At 43.5% G+C, this 20,721-nt stretch overlaps 1 protein-coding gene across 1 annotated transcript in view; it reads left to right on the top strand.

Annotated features, from left to right (window-relative positions):
* CHMP4B (charged multivesicular body protein 4B) overlaps positions 1 to 7,456 on the top strand; it is a 36,068-nt gene extending 28,612 nt beyond the window's left edge. Inside the window, exons 4-5 of the mRNA XM_068263783.1 lie at positions 1,126 to 1,252; positions 2,644 to 7,456. Of these exons, the coding sequence (XP_068119884.1) occupies positions 1,126 to 1,252; positions 2,644 to 2,708 (192 nt within the window). The 3' untranslated portion in view covers positions 2,709 to 7,456. The remainder of the gene's footprint in view (positions 1 to 1,125; positions 1,253 to 2,643) is intronic.
* The last annotated feature ends 13,265 nt before the right edge of the window (positions 7,457 to 20,721 follow it).

Genomic DNA, 20,721 nt, shown 5'->3' with positions numbered 1-20,721 from the left:
CGTGTGCAGCATAACCACACTCGTGCATGAAGAGATACATGAGTGGCTCTGAGGTTCTGCCCAGGCATGGTCGTGCTCACGCGTGTGCAGCATAACAACCACACTCGTGCATGAAGAGAAGCATGGTCACAATCGTTAGGAGGGTCCTGGTGAGCCGCGCTAGGAGTGAAGAGGATGTGGGAAGCTGCTGCAGGATCCAGAGGCTTCCCTCTTAGGTATCTGTTTTTTACACATAGCTTCACCACAGGCTCACTTAAAGGACAACTGAAGTGAGAAGAATGAGGGCTGACATTTATTTCCTGTTAAACAATACCAGTGGCCCCGCTGGTCTATTTGGCTGCAGTAGACTCTGCATAACACCAGAAACAAGCATGCAGCTAATCTTGTTAGATCTGACAATAATGTCAAACACCTGATCTGCCGCATGCTTGTTCAGGGACTTTGGCTAAAAATATTAGAGGCAGATGATCAGCAGGGCTGCCAGGCAACTGGTGTTATTTAAAAGGAAATAAACATGGCAGCCTCCATATCCCTCTCACTGCAGGTGTCCTTTAAGGGCTATTTGCATGAAAAATGTAAAATGAAATGACCTGCGTGATAGAGTACCTACTACAAAAGAGCATATTGCTGCTCATTGTCTTCAGTGTCATTCCCGATCCCATTCTACATAACGTTAATATATACCTGCCCATTTAGTTGAATATTGATGAGCAGAAGCGCCAATTGCCATGCACAACTACATAGACACTGGGCATGTGCAAATCCCAATCCGTGCACACTCTGTAACAGGACAAGTTTAGATGACCTGTTTAGTTGGGCTTCTTCACAACCTCAGTGAGTTTCCAGGAGGAAATGGAATTGGGGGACCCTTGAGGCAATGAGCAGCACAAAGAGGTTTTGTTGTAAGTACCGTACTTTATCCCACAAGTTAATTATAATTTTAGTTCAGATTTGCTTGGAATGTTAGACTTTGGTATTTTTTCTCTAATAGAAAATTTTATGAATTGATTCATGCACTGAAAGACATTGCACATCCTTTGATAGATGAGTTGGTTTGATTTGTGGTAAATAAGCAGCTATTTCTGTGTTGGCCCTTCCTGATGACTCTCCCGCTTGTCTTTCCAGGATGAACTGATGGCTGAGTTGGAAGAACTTGAACAGGAAGAATTAGACAAGAATCTTCTGGAGGTCCATGGTCCAGAAACCGTGCCGCTCCCCAATGTGCCTGCAGCTTCTCTACCCGCAAAGCCAGGTGAGTGTCTCGTGTGCCGGAGATCCCACCGGCTTCCTGATGTTAGGATGTTGTATGGCTAGTGCTCACATAATCAGCCAGAGTAAAATGGAGGAAATGCCCTCCACTCTCATTCCTGATAGGGCCACTGCTGGCACCGCCTCTGGGTACACTGCATAGGAGAAGCGCCGCTATACATATCAGAAGCCTGACAGATGCATGGGGCACACCATTGGATTACCACAGACCAATGGGAATCCTCTTTTCCAAGGGAGGTACCTCATTGGTTCACTGAGTGGTGTACCAATTGAGGTACCTCCCATGTGGAGGAAGGATTCCCATTGGTCTGTTGCACTGCAGTGCCCCATATGCCTCTGCCGGGGCTCAGATCTGTATACCAGCGTTTCTCCCCTGCGGTCGTGGAACTAGGGGCAGGTTAACAGAGCAGGTGACGGCAGCAGCAGCAGCAGACCGGATAAAGCCCCCCAAAGTTAATTACATGCTTGCTGTCCCTTTTCCAACAGCCCACAGCGTTACCAAACCTCAATGGGAGATTTGTGTGTATACACTTTACTGTTATGGTGCTTAGTTTACTTTGACAGAGTTGCAATTATTTTCACACACTTGTACCGTCTTTCCCTGAAAATAGTACCTCCTCCGAAAATAAGACCTAGCTTATATTTCAAGCAAGCTTGAAATATAAGACATCCCCTGAAAATAAGACCTAATGGCCGGCCAAAGTCCCCCACTTCGCTCCCTCCCTCTGCAGAGTGTCGAGCGGAGCATTGCAGATAAAGCAAAAAAAAAACTCACCAGCTTCCGACGTGCCAGCGTTAACATCTCTCCTCGGCAGCGCCCGCCTTCCTCTCCTTGACAACGACTGTTCTTGTCATGCGATGCACGCATGTCACCTCACGCGCCTGGACGTGCGTGTGTCACATGACAAGAGCCGCCGTTGTCAGAGAGGAAGCCGGGCGCTGCTGAGGAGAGATGTTTATGCTGGTACGTCGGAAGCCGGTGGGTTTTTCTTTTGCTTTATCGGTAATGCTCCGATCGCCACTCTGCAGAGGGAGGGAATGGCTATACTGGCCTGGAGTGCCACTGGGGATCGTGGAGGTGTGTTACATGCTGGGGACACATCTGACTATGGGGGGGGGGGGGGGGCACATCTGACTACAGGGGGGGCACATACAGTAGTGTCACCCCTCAGAATTATAAGCCCTCCTCGAAAATAAGACCTAGTATATCTTTTGGGAGAAAAATGAATATAAGACAGTGTCTTATTTTTGGGGAAACACTGTAGTTTGTAAAGCTGATCATGTGTTTCCAATATTGACCGTGTTGATCTATGGTATAAGTTTAATGTGAAAGTGATATCTAAAGTAATTCCTCTTTGTTTTGTTTTTTTACAGTCAAGAAAAAGCAAGAGGAGGATGACGACGATATGCGAGAACTAGAAAACTGGGCTGCTGTGTAGATTGCCCGCTAGCTGCAGAGACTGATCACCTGTCTGAGTTGGGTGTACATATGCGGGGGGTGTGAAGGGGGAGGGGACACAGGAATGGACTCGGCATATCTCTCTCTCTTTCTCTTCCCCTGATTATCTCTCTGCCTGGAACGTGCATTTGGATTAACGGACTGAAAACGGTCAGAGCTCCAGTTTGCCCGATCTTACAATACGGCTACAACTCGTTCCCTTTTCACTCCAATATCAGATCTGTCACCCTCCCCCCAGCGTCTGGCTGGCCTGCGTGCAATTGTGAGACGCTCTTCATCAAGGGACGCCGGATTGTAGCTTCGCACGCTCGCGCTGTCTACGAATATCGGACTCCATTGCTTCTTTCTGCAGTGGTTCGCATTCATTCTCCTGTTTTCTCTATTGGATGCCTTGTGACTTTGCAGCATAGCAGGCTTTTAGTGCTGTGTACCTGAGATCCCACCACTATCACCTGTACTAGCCTGTTAATGCCAAACAGCTCCCCCTAGTGGCACAGTTAGCTCAGCTAGCCTAAAGTGTGGCAAATATAGCAGACTCCATATATATCTCTATTTTTCTTTTTCTCTTGAATGGGGCTGAAATGTTAGCTTGCTGTATCCAAACGAGAGAATGAATGCAACGATTCTTATGAATTGGAGTGATATTTATGTATAAATACGTAGTCAGTATGTCATGTGGCTATATTTATACAGATTCTGAAATATACAGTGCATACAATTCGTACACAGATTCACTATGTGTGTTCACTTCTGTATTCCTCTGTCGGTAAATATGTACATAAAGCAGTTCTATTAAGTGACGGCACGGGCTTGTGCTATGTGGGTTATTGGTTTCTTATTGGCAGCGCACACTTCCAGTCATTGAATCTGTTAATCTTGTATTTAATTGTGTCAACCAATCAGATTCATTTTTAGGTTTGTGACATGCTAGAAATTAAATGGCACAGCTTTGGTTACCCTTATTTTTGTATTTCTTATTCGTGGAAGGGAGACAAATCTAACCAATCACAGTCACTAGCTGATTGCAGGTCAGTTAAAAGACCACTATTGCGGAAAATTGTAAAAGTTGAAATGTATGTGTATAAGAGGTACATGTCTCCCAGAGTAAAATGCACCATAAATTACTTTTCTCCTATGTTGCTATCACTTACAGTAAGCATTTAAAATCTGACAGACTCGACAGGTTTTGGACAAGACCATTTCCACTTAGGGGGATTCTCAGTATCTTCTTTATTTTCTACAAAAGCATTCCCTAAAAAGGATCTTTACAAAGATGCCAGCCTGCCTCCCTTCTCGCTTGCACAATATTTGGCAGTTTGACTGAGCAATTACCATAAATTAAGTGCTTTGGAAAATAAAGTTGCCTCTGAAAACTCCCCATGATTAGTTCAAAACCTGTCAGATCTGACAGAGTTTTATAAGCTATTATAAGTGATAACGGAGTAGGAAAAAAACAAATTTATAATGCATTTTAGGTTTGGTTCACACATAAATCTGTATGTTTCCGGTTCAGTCCTGTTCTGTTGGTTTTGCATCAGTTTTACCTGACTGGACCGGACATGTACACCTTTTTTGTGTGAACACAGCCATAGGCGTGTGTTCACACATAAAAGCTGTACATCTCCTGTCCAGTCAGGTAAAAGAGAACTGATACAAAACTGACAGGACTGGGCTGTACTAGAAATGTACAGATTTAGGCTTGGTTCACACATAAAAATGTGCCCTGTCCTGTCAGTTTTTGACAGTTGGTATTAGTTTTGTTTGTGTTTCTATGGCTGTGTTCACACATAAAAGGTGTACAATTCTAGACCTGTCAGTTTTGTATCCGTTTTCTTATAGAAACACATGCAAAACTGATGCCATCTGTCCAAACTGACAGGACTGGACACCTTTTTATGCATGAACCAAGCTTTTCTCTGGAACAAAAGTACATTTATACACATGAAGTTTACGTTTTTCGTGACAGTGGTCCTTTAATTATCCTGCAGCTGACTGGTTACATTTCTATCCCTTCCTCAGTGAGTGGAGAATCTTCTGCTCCATGCTAAAAATTGTAAGTCTCTGCCGAGTTCCAAGGATGATTTTTACTGTAGTTTTGAAATGATGGAAAGGAGTTGGGCGCACTTTGGTTTGTCTGTAACGCCATGTACAAAAACTTACCTCACTTCCTATCCTGACAGGAAGTAAGAAAATATCTACTACATAAGTAAAGACAGCATCATCTACATTCTTTTTTTTGTAGAATGGGAAAAGAAAACCACACCAAGCAAGTTTTATTGCTGTTTCTGAATTGGAATCTTAAGGAAGCGTGATGCGTATAAAAGCCCAGGTCAACTCAAAACTGATCAAGGCAAATTCTAACAGCAGTCAGGATAATAAGCAACTATAAACCGTAGAAGCATATCTGTGGACTGAATGCATTTTCATGGGCCAAATGTATCTGAAACTGCAATGTAAACTGCTGCTTCTCCTATCTGAATTCAGTTGCAGGAAGGGACTATGAGGTGTGACCATGTGACGCCCAAAGTAGGAAGTACAATAGGTGTCAGATTACATATCACATGAAGAGGTGGCACTTGTAGCTCACAGGAAGTGAGTACCTTTAAAGTGAACCAAGCACCATTTTAAGCACCCAGAGCATCTCAATAGCACATGAAATACACATGCCAACAATGTGACTCGTTAATGAAAAAAAAAAACTTCAATTTTACATTTTTTTCTTTACATTTTAAGGTTTAGCAGAAGGTTTTATTACCTTTCTTCTGAGGCCTGTCAGACCTGCAGAAGTTTTGGGCAGATAAGGAAAAGGAAAGGATTTTATTGCACACATTAGGAGACGGATAACAAAAGTTTTGGGGTGGGGACATAGGACACTGTGCTTCAAAGAGTTTAGAGAAGTCACAGATGCTATCTTCATAACTTCCCCTGGATAAATAATGGGCAGCTAGAAGGGGATGGGGGTAACATGGCAGCTCCTATAGCCATTAGAAACCAGGGAAAAAAGTGGTGCTTGGTTCCCTTCAAGACCTCCATGTGCTAATCGGAAACTACCTAGGTATTGGAGGTCTTCATTTGTTCAGATAGATAGGCAAGTAATCTACATAATGGGTGTCTGAAATTGGAAAGTTCAGTCTCAAAAGGTTATACAATTTAAGCTAACCAACATGATTAGTTGGATAATTTGCTTTGTTCTTTTTTGACATGTTAACTTGGGCTTTATAAACCTGGAGATCTCGGGAATTATGTCACCATTAGGGACATAAATAGCAGTAAAACTTCAAGAGTGGGATTAACTCCCTCCTGCACTACTCAAAGTCAAATGAACCTGAATTGCTCTCCTTGTAGGCACTCTGTTATTCTCACCGCACTTGGAGAAATGTCCGCTCCTTTCTGCCATAGAAGCCACCACAGCTGAGGTCCTATGCCAAGTTATGCTTTTGGCGCTGTGAAAGTGGATTGGTTTTGGCATCACTACCCATAACCTGCTTTCCTTGGGTTTAATATCCCTGGGAGGGAGCAATTGTCCTCTGTTCCATTCTTTCTCTCACTTCTATGACCGGTCTCCTTTTAATTTACATGGGTGCTGATTTACTTTGCACAGCTGTTCAGTAAAGGCCGCATTAAATCAGTTGTATTTTACATGTAAAACCTGAAGGAAAACTTGTTGCTGATAGCAGCTGGTCAGAATCCATCTGTCCTTTTTTATATCAGGTAAGACATTGAGCGTAAAGCATCTGCTGGTTACTTTGACAACACACAGAGGCCTGCAGTGATCTTGGAGCAGGTAGATAGTTACCATGACAACACAGTTGGACTTGACGCTGGTCCAGGCTGCCTCTTGAACCTACATACTTTGTTTACAAGCATTTGGGAGCCTTCATTCAATCACTGCACTCCATCATAAGCTTGTCCCTGCCATGGAGTAGCAGTACGATGGGCCATAATTATCAGTGGGCTGGAGGGAAATTCTCAGTGGTTGATGCCTACAGCATCATGCTCCCATTGTACAAATGAAAGAAACGGGAAGCTTTACAAAGACGTGTGCAGTTACCCTGGAGCAGCCAATAGAATTCTTGCATTTTTGTTGCCCTTGGCAACTGTATACTTCCTGCTCCCATTAACATGAGGCTTACTGAGAATTGACTAGTCCCTGTGGGTCTTCCCATTCTCTCTGTGCAAGTGTACAACGGGAACATGAACGGAGGAATCTCATTGGTTGATTACGGCAAAACCCGCCTGGGAAGTCTTACCTTAGAAACACTGATGAATGGGTGTCTGTATAGAATGCCTGGTAGGGAGATGGAGAACAATGAACACATATATAATTTTTTTCAGGCTGTTTGTTACTTTTTTTTCTTTCACATTGGTGAGGTTAATGTTTAGCTGAAATAATGTTTCTGTATTTCTCTTTTATGTCTACAGTCGGTAATAGATTGCACTTTCTAATCTAAAATGTGTCTATATGCCTGTTTATTTTTATGGAAACGTTTCCCCTTTTAGCTTAACCGAGAAGCCCTTTTAACAATTGAATTGGTAGGATGCGAGCAGGAGGGGGCTGTGAGTAACCTATAGACCTACAATATAGTGACTGGCCAAACAGCTCCTAGCTATATCCATAGAGTGAATGTATTTTGCAATTCCTTCTTTGTCCCGTTTATAACATTTCTGATTTTACTTTGATATTGCATTTGCTCTTACTCATGAAATAAAATATATTTCCAAAAGTGATTCTTAAAAATATTTTATTTATAGATCTCTAAGATATTGAAAATGTATGTTACTTTGCAGCAGGCCTGGAGCAAAACATTTAAAGAACCACTAGCGTGAAAAATTTTAACATTTAAAATACCAACATACAAAATGTACATTTCTCCCAAAGTAAAACGCACTATAAATGTATTTTTTCCCTATGTTGCTGTCACTTAAAATAGGTAGCAAAAAGCTGACCGGTTTTGGACTAGCCCATTTCCTCATAGGGGATTCTCAATATTATCTTTGGTCTCCACAAAAGCGCTCTCTGGAAAGTATCTATACAAAGATGTCAGCCTGCTTCCCTACTGGTTTGTACACTAGTTTGGCAGTTGGACTGAGCAACTGCAGCGTAAATAAATTACTGAGAATCCCCCATGAGGAGATGGACTAGTCCAAAACCTGACCGATCTGTTAGATTTTCATTGCCATCTGTGACAGCGACATAGGAAAAAAATAAATGCTTGTGTTTGTATTTCCCAGAACGTCATTTCGGACAGCACCCCTGGATGAGACCTGTCTCCCTCCCCACTGTGGACAGGAAACTGTTAAAAGAAGAATTTGCATAAGCAATAGGCAGCCACATATAAGATACTACACCTGACACAGTACCTCAGTTTAGTTTCCTGTCCCGGACGGGATGCATGGGAGAGGTCTCCAGGAGTGCCATCCATGTCAGGCGGCAGGGGCAGCGTTTTCCAGGGCTCCAAGCAGCGCTGTTCAGTGAACAGTCAGGAGCCCTGCAGCGTGGAGGAGGCTTCTCCATCGGAGGCAGCAACTTTATGCGCGCATGTGCGTGCATTGGAGAGAGTTCACTTCCGGTTGAACCGGAGGTAGTCACGCGCTGGCGTCCCGCGTGATCTGAAGTCTGAGCCGGGCGGCGGTGATTAGGAATCGGCATACAGCTGATTCCTTAAGGTAAGAAGCTGATTAAGCATATGCTTAGCCGGCAGGGGCCGCATACATAATTGGATCAGCTGCATCAAATCAGCAGCACAGCTATAAGTTTGTAGAGTCCATGATGCACTTTGGTTTGTGGCTGGGATCATGGAGGACGCCTCTGGGTCAGCTCCTGCACAATCTGCTGAATCTGCCCAGGATCCCTCTCTGGCAAGTAGATGTGATTATGTTTCTTCTGCTTGGCTGGATGTACGTTATGTATAGAGGGATTTGTCTAATGGCTAGCTATCGTTTATTATGTTTTATACCCAAAAGACATAAGACTGAGAAGGTTGAAAAGTCTGAAAAATCTTCTACTCAGTCCAGTCAGCATGGATTGGCAACTCTGAATGGAAATGGTGCCAGTATTGTACAGAGAAGGTCCACAGCAATAGGAAATTATAGATTCTGCTATTGCTTCTACCGCCTCAGCTGCTTCAGATGGGCCTGGGACTAGTACTGCTATGGCTTATCTACCTGTTATAGCTAATCCATCATCTCCTATGTTGTCTGCACCTCTAACTATGCCTCCTGCTTCCAAGAGACATAGGCCTCTATTTATTGAGCATTCCTGCATGCGGTAATGCTCAAAACAGCTGACTTTACCCACCATTTAGTGTGCATTCATAAAACCTGTGTCCGCATGAAAATCTATAATTCCTGAGCAGGTGCGGGAAATTAACACCTTGTGTGGAGATTATCACACAGGTCACTGAAGGTTAATTCATAAAAATTAAAGCAGGCAAATGTGAGCAGAGAAACCCTGGCTGTTTAGAGAAGGCAATAAGCCAGCAATAACAGGCAAGCTAATAGAGAGACAGTCCTCCTGGGCAGCTGCAGTGAGAGCAGAACAAACTGCATCCCAGAATACCCAGGCTGTGTTTTTAACCCCTTAGGTACCTGTTTTCAGATAAATTTCACATCAGAAAGCCTGCATGTGTAACATTCTTGAAGTTCTTCTAAGCTGCAGCAATTAAATAGATTGTTTAAAAGAACTAGACAGATTCAGGGCAAGAAGAGGCAATTTAAACAAAAATGCACATGTAAAGGAATGCTGGGGCTGCCTCCTTTATAGTAACTCTCTCTGCACAGAGAAAATGTATCAAACTAGGAGGAGTAAAACTGACTAAGGGCCTTTTTTTCATTACCCTGCGAGTTAAGATTTGATTCTGATCACGAGGTACGTTAAACTAATGGAAACTGCAGCAACAATTTCCATTAGTGCAATCTGATTGCGATGCGATTTGGACAAAGCACAATCGTCATCCTCCTGCATTGTATGCAATTGAGCTGTACTAGAAGTATAGTAGCGCAATCGCATAGTGGAAATTGAAGTACGATTGGGATCGCAAATGTTGTTGCGATCGCATTTCATAGTGGAAAAGAGCCCTAACCGCAATGTTTTTTCCTGAATTAATGAAAGACTTACTAATAGGTATTAAGTCTGAGCAGAAATCTTTGACACCTTTGGATCAAATGTATGAGAGTTTGGCGGATCCTCATTCTCGGTTTATTCCAGTCCATTCTACTTTTAAGATTAGGATTAAGGAGTGGGATAATCCTAGGAAAAGGTTTTTTTTTGGCCCAGATCATTATCTAAATGTTGTTTTTCTCCTGAAGATCAGGGTTTTTGGGAACCCCACCTAAATTAGATCCATATTTTTCAAGGGTATCAAACAAAACTGACCTACTTTTTTGAGGATTTCTGGGAAATTTTGAATGATTTCCCTAAAGTTTGTAATGCTTCCAATTATCTAGTGGACGCTTCAGATGATACGGTTAAACTTATGGCCAGAACTACGGCATTAGTTAATTCAGCCAGAAGAGATGTATGGGTAAAAACTTGGAATGATGACAATTCTTCAAAATCAAGTTATGTGGTGTACCTTGTGAAGGGGGTCTGCTGTTTGAGTCAGTTAGACAACCCTCTAGACAGAACGGCAGACACACATGTTAAAAAAAAAAAAAAAAAAAAAAAGGAATTCTATCGATTCACATATTTTCAATTGACACAGGAATTGTTTGGGAAGTGTTGCTAAGTACTGGTGTATACATTTTTAGTAGCAACCTCTTTGTTTACTGTTATCAAAATGCTTTCAGAGTTTGTTTATTTGCTTTCTGTAGTCCGATATGCAACTCTGGCTGTGCATTGAAGCAGACACCCCTTCTGCAATTGATTTGTCCCAATATAGCTAATCCTACCCTCAGTAAATTACAGCTTTTGCCTCTGATATTTAACATGAAAGGTAGGGAAATGTTTACACAGCTACTTAGACATTATTTGTACATTGTCATTTTAGAACACTTGGGTATTGATAGTATTCCTTTAAGAAAGGACCTTTTCAAAAGAATAAGTCAGATCCCTAGTCCTCTAAGGGCAGGAGATGGGCTCTCTACAAGTCACAGAAGCCTAAGGGCCTGTTCAGACTGCACACGTTTCCAGCTGCGTTTTGGAAACGCGTGCAGAAGGCCAACACACGCGACATCAGACAGTGCATAGAGTGCACTGTCTGATGTTCACACTGCATGCGTTCCGGACCTGTGCGGTCCGGGAACGCATGCTGCACGCAGATTTAGCAAAAACCGCGCGGCTGTCCCATTCACTTTTCAGTGATAGGATCAGCCACGCAACGTCGTACGCGTTGCGTTCCGCATGCGTGGCCGTCCGCGTTTGTAATGTGAACCGGCCCTAAGTCCAACTTCACTTTTACTAAGAAGTCAGATAAGCAATGACGCTAGTATTCCAGTGAGATGGAGAATTGCAAATTTCAAAACATGGCAACTACAGTGCACAAAATATTGGTTATTTAGGCTTCTTTCACAGTGGGACGTTACAGGCGCAGGTTAGAGCAGCTTGTAACGCAGCCCAGCTCACAGTAATGAAAAATCAATGGGCTGTTCACAGTGCCCACATTGTGTTACACTGTAACGCTGGACGTCTAAAGAAAGTGCATCATGCTGTGCGTTATACACGGTTTTAGCCGCATTAGACTGTTTGCATATGCTCAATAATGTGTGTTTTTTGTTTTTTCTTGCAGGAGAGGAGGGGAGAGTCCGCTGTTGTGGCCATCCACATGACTTATTAATATGCACTGCAGTGTTAACTTCCTGGAGCGACCGCTTATTGGCTGGCAGGACCACGTGATGCGGAGTTTTCCGATCACGTGGTCTCCACAGTCTTTGCCGCATCTGCCGTTTTCGTCCGATAGTATGCGTCAAAAAGTACGCATCACAGACCCATCAGGAGACGCATAACGTGGCTCTAAATAGCATCCACCTTCAAAGCTCACATGCGTTGCGCTGGGGGCACGTTATGTGACCTTACCGTCGCATCTAACGCAACGTCTTAGTGGGAAAGAGCCTTTAAGGTGGTTTTTTTGGAGGGATACAGAATAGAGTGCAGCCAGCCTCCTTTTAAGAGCTTTTGCATTACTCCCCGCTTGCAGGACCAATTAAAGTTTTCAGCCCTACAATCGAAAGTCCTTTCCCTGTTTAGAAAGAAAAAAAAAAAAAAAAAAAAAGGGTAATTCGAGAAGTACCGAAATGTCAGAGGACAGGGATTCTATTGCCCTGTGTTTTTTCTAGTAAAGGAGCTACAGGGAAATTATCAGTTCATACTAAATTTAAAGAGTCTAAACCAGAAGGTAAAATACAGAAAATTCAGGATGGATTTGATCTATTATTCATCTTTTACAGAAGGACGATTTCCTAGCCTTTCTAGACTGAAAACATGCGTATCTTCAATTACCTGTCTTCTCAATAATGCTTAAGGTTTGCCATCCAGATGGAGGAAGAGGTAAGAATGTATCAGTTTAATGCTTTGCCCTTCGGATTATCCTCAGCTCCAGGGTTGTTTATGAAGGTAATGTCTGGGGTTCTGGCTACACTTAGACAGAGAAAGGTTAACATTTTGGGTTACCTTGATTTTCTGTTTTGGTGGACATCTCCCAATTCGGTAAGAGATCAGATTGTTACGACAAGTCTTACTACAAGATCTAGGTTGGATCATTAATTGGGAGAAATCTTCCTTAATTAAATCCTACACAGATTATAAATTTGTTTGGGCTATTTCATTAGCATATTAGACACAGGGGAAGCAATTCAATTCTATCATGGCTCATTCCACAAGAGGAATTTCGACTTCCTGGGCAGAGAGGGCAGGGGCCTCTATAGATCAGATCTGCAGAGCTGCGACCTGGTCAAGTCACAATACGTTTGTAAAGCACTATCGCCTTAATGTATCTGCCTCTGCAGGGTTATCCTTCAGAAGGAAAGTTTTGCAAGCTGTGGTCCCACCCTAAGGTTTTAACTCTTGTATATCGTCTCATCCAGGGGTGCTGTCCGAAATGACGTTCTGGGAAAGACCACTTTACTTACGGTAAAGTCTTTTCCAGTAGTCATGAGGACAGCACCCCTGCAACCCGCCCTTATTTGGGTAGGAAAGAGAAATAAGTTTGTGTAAGCATCATTAAATGTCCGTGTCATCTTTTTATTAACTGAGGTACTGTGTCAGGTGTAGTATCTTATATGTGGCTGCCTATTGCTTATGCAAATTCTTCTTTTAACAGTTTCCTGTCCACAGTGGGGAGGGAGACAGGTCTCATCCAGGGGTGCTGTCCTCATGACTACTGGAAAAGACTTTACCGTAAGTAAAGTGGTCTTTTTTCATTTTAAAAAATATTTGCAGTGATTGTTCTTAAAAATGTACCTGAGACAAAAAAAATGTACATTTGTTCCAGAGAAAAGCTTGGTTCATGCATAAAAGCCCCCTCAGGCTGATGGGTCCCTCACCATTGTCCGCCGCTGCCTGGATTCACCTCTAGATGGCCTGGTAATATTGGAAGTTAGCACAGTCTGGTCGTATGCACTCCCCCATTGTGCTCCCGTGGCCAGGCCGCACATGCACAGTATGCCCTGACTTCCCAAATTATCGGGCCACCTAGTGCAGGGGTCCCCAACCCCTGGACCGCAGACTTTTCTGAGCTGGGCCTTGCTGTCATCACACAGTGCAGAGAGAAGTGTCACTGAAGTTTGCCGGAAGCCATAGAGAAGAGCCGTCTGCAACCATTGTTACTGCTGCCACCTAGTGTCTGTTATTTGTAATGCAGCATGCTTTCTGTCTGTACAGACACCAGGTGGCAGCAGTGAGGATGACTGGGACGCTCTGGTCTCTTGCCAGCCACATAAATCAGTCTGCACAGAGGTGAGCAGCTGATGCTGGAAGCTAGATTGGGAAGAAGAATGGAAGGGTAAAAGTGAGTGTGGGAAGGGGGGAAGTGGGTGTAGTGAGGAGGAACGAGTGAAGTGGCTGAGGGGAGGAGGGAAGGGTAAAAGTGAGGGGAGGCAGATGAGGATAGGAAATGACTGGCAGTAGATAAGGAAGCTCGGGTAGTGCCCCCCTTCACACCAAATGTACCTTGTGCTGGTGGCTTATGCAGCAGCCCCAATGCAGTGCAAAGACTTATTTTCCAAAGTGCTGAGGGTGATGAAGACAGTGGTTAGGTAGGGCTGGTGTTGCCAGGACTTTTTATGTAATGATCTCCCCCCCCACACTGCGCAATTACACCCCCGCCCACCGCATACGCCCGGTCCTTAGAAAAATTGCCTGATGCTGAAGCGGTCCTTGGGTCAAAAAAGGTTGGGGACCACTGACCTAGTGGATTATCCAGGCAGCGGAGAATGGAGAGGGACCCATCAGCCTGAGAGGGCTTTTTTTTTTTTTTAAATCCGTCTTGGGTTTCCCTAAACCTCCCTGGTGTTCAATTTCCCCAGGATTTCTGTGCAAAAAGTGATCCGATTAATTTTCATAACCTTTTTGTCCTGTAACTTGCCAAAATGTGTCACGCAAAGGTCTAGTATACAGTGCAGGAGAGTGTTGACGTGTATGCACGTCAATACCGTTTGCAGAATGTTTTGTATTGACGTGCATAACTGTCAGTACGGCCAGGGAGGTTCTAGCAGATCCGAGATGAAAAACTAACTATAACAAGTAACTTGTCTATATATCTTATGTAAAGTTTAGATAGATAACGCAGCAAATCTAGCTGCAAACAGCTTCAGCAGTAGATGATTATTTCTTCCTGTGATACAATAATAGCAGCCATATTCTGCTTGTGATCATTGCACAGGCAAGCTGCTCTGCATCTCCACTCAGCCTGTGAAAACTCTACTCCTCTCTCTCTTCCCCTCTGCCTCTGAAATCTCTGGCTAGTAACCTCCTGCCCAGACTGAGCTCCCATAAGCCCTTGCCACATGGGTCTCAGAGTGCCTAGGCGCTGGAGGAGCTGTGGGCGAGGCTTGTTAATTTATAGGGAATTTGGATATTAAAACCATAAAATAAAAAGTATTTTGCTTGAGGAATGCCCTATAAACTATGTATAAGCAACACAATTATGCAATGAGTAAGTTTATCTCAGATCCACTTTAAGGCAAGATTTTCACTTGCTTTTGCAGAAAATGCACACCTATTTGTGTGTGTCTTTTACCAGACCCACAGCAACCAATATAAAACAAAGAACATGCAGGCTGTTTCTGAACTGGTGCAACAAACTGCCTTTCCACACGCGAAAATTTGCTTGCTAGGGATTGTTTACACTTGATTGTACAGAAGAAGGAACACATTTTCTACACACTGAGCATTCGTCTGCATTCAAATGCGCATGTTTTTCCAGTAGCTAATGATTCTCAATGAGGACAGCAAGGTGTGTGTAATTAAACTGCACTGCTGTGGGGTTTTTATGCGTGTGTAATTTAGTTTTTTTTTCTCCAGTGTGAACAATCCCTTTGACTTACACTGGTTTTAAAGCGGATCCGAGATGAAAAACTAACTATAACAAGTATATATATATATATATATATATATATATATATATATATATATATATATATGTATATGTATATGTATATATATATATATGTATATATATATATATATGTATATATATATATATATATTTATTATCTAAAGTTTAGATAGTTTACACAGCAAATCTGGCTGCAAACAGCTTCAACAGTTTCATGTTTATTTATTTCTGTGATACAATGAGAGCGGCCATGTTCTGTTTGTCGTCCTTACACAGGTAATCTGCAACTGCATCTCCACCTCTCAGCCTGTTAAAAATGAACTCCCCCCTCCCCTCTGTCTCTGAAATCTCTGCCTAGTAACCTCCTCCTGCCCAGACTGAGCTCCCATGAACCCCTGCTACATGGGTCTCAGAGTTCCTAGGCGCTGGAGGAGCTTGAGGCGAGGCTTGTTTAGTTTATAGGGAATTAGGGTATTAAAACAAAAGTATTTGGCTTGAGGAATGCCTTATAACCTATATGTAAGGAACACAATTATGCAAGGAGTAAAAGTTCATCTCGGATCCACTTTAAATTGTAATGGGAAAATGCATACGACTTTGACAAGTGTGAACCCTTCCTCAGATGTGAACAAGCCCATTGATTTATATGGGCTGTCAGTTCTAATATGTTTTTGCTTTGTGGAAAATTGCATTTTAATTGGGGCGTATGAACCTTGCATATTTTGATGCATACATCACCTCTTCCTTGTACAACATAATACAGGGTATAACAATGCAAAATAAACAATACAGCTTTTACCAATACAAGACAATGGTGGGTTACAGCTGATGCAATGAAGAAATCAACTACAGATTTTTACACCTATATGGAAGATATGTGCACATAATACACAGCATTGAGAGACAGAAGGGTTAAAAGAGCCCTGGCCAAAAGGTCTTAGGGCCCTTTTCCACTACAGCGTTTGCGATTGCTTAATCGCAAAACCGCAAACCGCTAGTGATTTTAAAATCGCTACGGTTTGCTTTTTAACAGGAATCGTGGTAGGTAATTTCCACTACCGCGATTCATTTTTTACTTAATCGCGATCGCGCCGCGGAGCGATTTTTGCCTCGATTTTGCTATGCAGTGCATAGCATAGCAAACATCGGGAAATGGCCGGGAATTTTTTTCCTTTTGCTGAATCGCAATCGCTAGCTTTCAGAGCGAACACTAGCGATTGCTAGTGGAAAAGGGCCCTCACAGTGTATTAGGACAGTAGGCGAAGAGAAGCTGTGTATGATATGGTAGAAATGGTGGGTAGTGGCCAAAATGTCCTAGGTAGGAGAGTATGCTTGTCTGAAGAGGTGAGTGTTTAGTTTGCACCTGAAAAGGGTACGTGTGGGTAAATGGAATTTGATTTTATGGCTGACAATCCTGCTTTAACAGCAAAAATTAATTTGGCAGCCGTTTGCTGCTTAAAGAAACATTATCAACAAGATCAAAGAAACAGTTCTATAAACCCCCACAAACCTATAGAGTTTTTAGCCAGCAACACCAGAATGCTTTTCAGAGGTCTCTCATCACAGCCTGTGTGAAAAAATGCCTTGTTTACCAGTTGTAACAATTTGTGTCGGTGTGGAGGCTAGAGCTATACCATGTAGATAGGTTCCACTTCTCTGACACTATTCACAGAGGAATAATTTACTGTTTGTTTCTGCCCTGCCTGCTTTCTCACAGATCATATGAGAACAGCTGAGGGACTTTTAGATACAGGACCTGTACTTTTTCCTTACTTGGATGCTTCTCTCACCCCCCCCCCCCCCCCCTCAGAATAAGATCACCCAGGCTGTAAACCTTATACTGCACGGCAGAAAGAGAGAGACACATAGAATCAGGGACACAGAGCTTCAGCTGATGATTATTTACTCACATTTGAAGCTATATTTCTGCTTTCTATCATTCTGAACAGATTCCAGTCACAGATTACTGCTAAGGAAGATTGTTTCTGTATGGGTGTGCTGGACGCAGTCCTCCATCCCTATTGCCCACAGTGAAAACTGTTCTCTATAAATGTAATTTTCTTCAGATAAAACATGAAAAGATGAAAAAAAATCCTTTGTATTGCTATTTGCTAGTAATTGCTGGAAATATATGTGGCATTTAGAATTTTAGTTAACTTTTATAGTTGTCCTTTAAGTTTAAAAAAAAAGTTAAATACCCACATAGAGGGAAGTATCTGGATGGTCCAGAGCCTTCCCATGCCTCTGGCCAGGACCTCCTTCTTGTTTGTGGGATAGAATACTCATTTCATGCATTACAATGCGCACCAAGCTCTGGCTTTGGGGAACAGGGTTTTGGAGTGTTCATTTTGTAATATATATATATTGTTGGTTGCTATGGGCAACAACACTACACCTTTGTTCAGCACCCTATCACAGAAAGTGTGATAACTTGGCACTCATCACAGAAACCGCACCGGAAGTAGAACTGCTTAGGCGTCTTCAAAGGTTCAGGAGTTTATGCAGAAAACAGATATACAAATGTGATCAGCAGCAATCTTATCTCTTCTTTACATGTTACCGCAGCAAAACAATCGGTCTGTAGAATCTTAAGCGTTCCATGCAGACTTGGCCCATTCCTGGTGAATGGTCCAGGCTTTATCTTATAATCTATGATACGTTGCACTTAGAGTATATACAGCATACATATAATGTAAGTTATAAGAAGGAAAGAAGAAAGTCAGAATTCAGCAGTCAGAAAGTTCTCTCTCTGGAGCCCAACGGCTGTTTTAAACTAGCCTCTAAAGAGTTAAATGTGACATCATCCAGCAGGGATGGATCAATAACTCATCGCCTGCTATTGGCTGATAAGAACACATGATATCATGACAAGCACAGTCTTTACTGCGCATGCACTGGAAAATTCCATTTTCCAAAGACCTGTCCCCTTGTTCTGAGAAGAACATAGTTTCATGTACTTGGCTATTTTTTACCTTTAGGAAATATGAAAACACTCAATGTTTATCCCTTACAAGGCTAGAAGTCTGTCTACAGCCTTAGGGAGTCAGGAGCACAATGTTCTCCAGTGCTTCTGGAAATACCTTTTAAAGGGAGACTCTGCTGAGCAAGTCCTTTTACTAGGCCTCCGAATTCAAGCATATCATACTTAAATTCTAACACATTTGTTGTTATTCTCTCTTGTATAGCTACAATAAACCTACCATAACAATTATAGACTGGTCATTTTCTTGGTCAGAGGGAAGTAAAGTAAAATTAGCAGGGGATCAAAAAAATTCATCACTGTACATTGCTAAAGAAGGCGGAGTGGAAGTGTTTATAATAGGCAAAGAATACAGGGAAATATGTTTATTTTCACATTAGAACTGCCAAATTATGAAAAACTGCCTGTTCCACTTGAGTAGATTCCATCTAATCACATGCAAAGTAGGCTTGATTTCTTTTATTTCTAATTAACCAAAGGGTCTTTATTTGTGCTTTCCAGAATGTGCACTTTTCAAAATGGTAAATAATTAGAAAAATACATCAATGCATTACATACAAAGTGTACATTTTGCTTTAACCATCTTGGGAACCCCAGATGTAGGATTCTACGCTGCACTTGTGGTTCTCCATCTCTGATGTGGCGTAGAATGTATGCCGGTGGTTTTCTCTGCTCCCGGTTGCTCGCTGCGCCCGTTGATTCAGCTGTGATGTGACAGCCGGGCTTCCTATTGGTAAGAAGCCAGTTTCTTTGGCTCCTTACCAAGTGATCACTGTGAGCCAATCACCGTGATCGCACACAAACACAAGAATGAAATGGGGTCAGACCCTTCCGGTCCTAAATGGGTTAACTACAGCTTAGAAACAATAGGCTCTCTTGCCAGTGCGGCTGTCCGGCGCCGTCCTGTTTCTACCTATAGGGTCCTCTCTGTGAGGTTTCCCTGCAAATCATTTCCTCATGTACCCTGCATGGGTTAGTGATAATGGTGGTGATCAGCGTGCCACTTGGGCCAGAGAATGTACCACCTACACAGGTATGGAGAACTTCTTTTGTGTATATACACTGTATAAAAACACACGATTGGTTCGCACGATGGCCAGGGGCCCCGGACCTCTCTCACTGGCCGGGGCCCCAAGGCCAATGCGCGATACCTGGAGGGGAGTGTAGGTGGGCCTGGACCTCTCACACCCAGGCTCTGGACCTCTCACATCCAGAAAACCCACCAACACTGCCTCCATACTGAATGCTAAATTCGTCACACACAAGCAATAGAACACAGCAATACATGCATGCAGCTACATTTAAGTCGTCAGCAGGTGCTCGTCAGCCAATCAGGATGCACTGTCATACACCCTTTACCTGCCATACCACATCTAGCAGCCATTAGCATTCAGGTGGGAGGCTTCAGTTGGACGCAAATCGCAAGATTGCGTCGCTAGCAGGACCGCCCCGTGCAGGCATCCCTCCCACAGGGGTCCCTCCCTAACCGCTCACCTGTCCGCTATGTCCTAGAGCTGAAAAAAAAAACGTTTAAAAACACACGATTGGTTCGCACGATGGCCAGGGGCCCCGGACCTCTCTCACTGGCCGGGGCCCCAAGGCCAATGTGCGATACCTGGAGGGGAGTGCAGGTGGGCCTGGACCTCTCACACCCAGGCTCTGGACCTCTCACATCCAGAAAACCCACCAACACTGCCTCCATACTGAATGCTAAATTCGACACACACAAGCAATAGAACACAGCAATACATGCATCCAGCTACATTTAAGTCGTCAGCAGGTGCTCGTCAGCCAATCAGGATGCACTGTCATACACCCTTTACCTGCCATACCACATCTAGCAGCCATTAGCATTCAGGTGGGAGGCTTCAGTTGGACGCAAATCGCAAGATTGCGTCGCTAGCAGGACCGCCCCGTGCAGGCATCCCTCTTGCGATTTGCGTCCAACTGAAGCCTCCCACCTGAATGCTAATGGCTGCTAGATGTGGTATGGCAGGTAAAGGGTGTATGACAGTGCATCCTGATTGGCTGACGAGCACCTGCTGACGACTTAAATGTAGCTGGATGCATGTATTGCTGTGTTCTATTGCTTGTGTGTGTCGAATTTAGCATTCAGTATGGAGGCAGTGTTGGTGGGTTTTCTGGATGTGAGAGGTCCAGAGCCTGGGTGTGAGAGGTCCAGGCCCACCTGCACTCCCCTCCAGGTATCGCACATTGGCCTTGGGGCCCCGGCCAGTGAGAGAGGTCCAGGGCCCCTGGCCATCGTGCGAACCAGTCGTGTGTTTTTAAATGTTTTTTTTTCAGCTCTAGGACATAGCGGACAGGTGAGCGGTTAGGGAGGGACCCCTGTGGGAGGGATGCCTGCACGGGGCGGTCCTGCTAGTGACGCAATCTTGCGATTTGCGTCCAACTGAAGCCTTCCACCTGAATGCTAATGGCTGCTAGATGTGGTATGGCAGGTAAAGGGTGTATGACAGTGCATCCTGATTGGCTGACGAGCACCTGCTGACGACTTAAATGTA

Source organism: Hyperolius riggenbachi, chromosome 12 (assembly GCF_040937935.1).
Source record: "Hyperolius riggenbachi isolate aHypRig1 chromosome 12, aHypRig1.pri, whole genome shotgun sequence".
In the NCBI taxonomy this organism is placed as follows: Eukaryota; Metazoa; Chordata; class Amphibia; order Anura; family Hyperoliidae; genus Hyperolius; species Hyperolius riggenbachi.
Note: the sequence above shows the minus strand (reverse complement) of the source record. Positions and strands in the feature narration are given on the sequence as shown.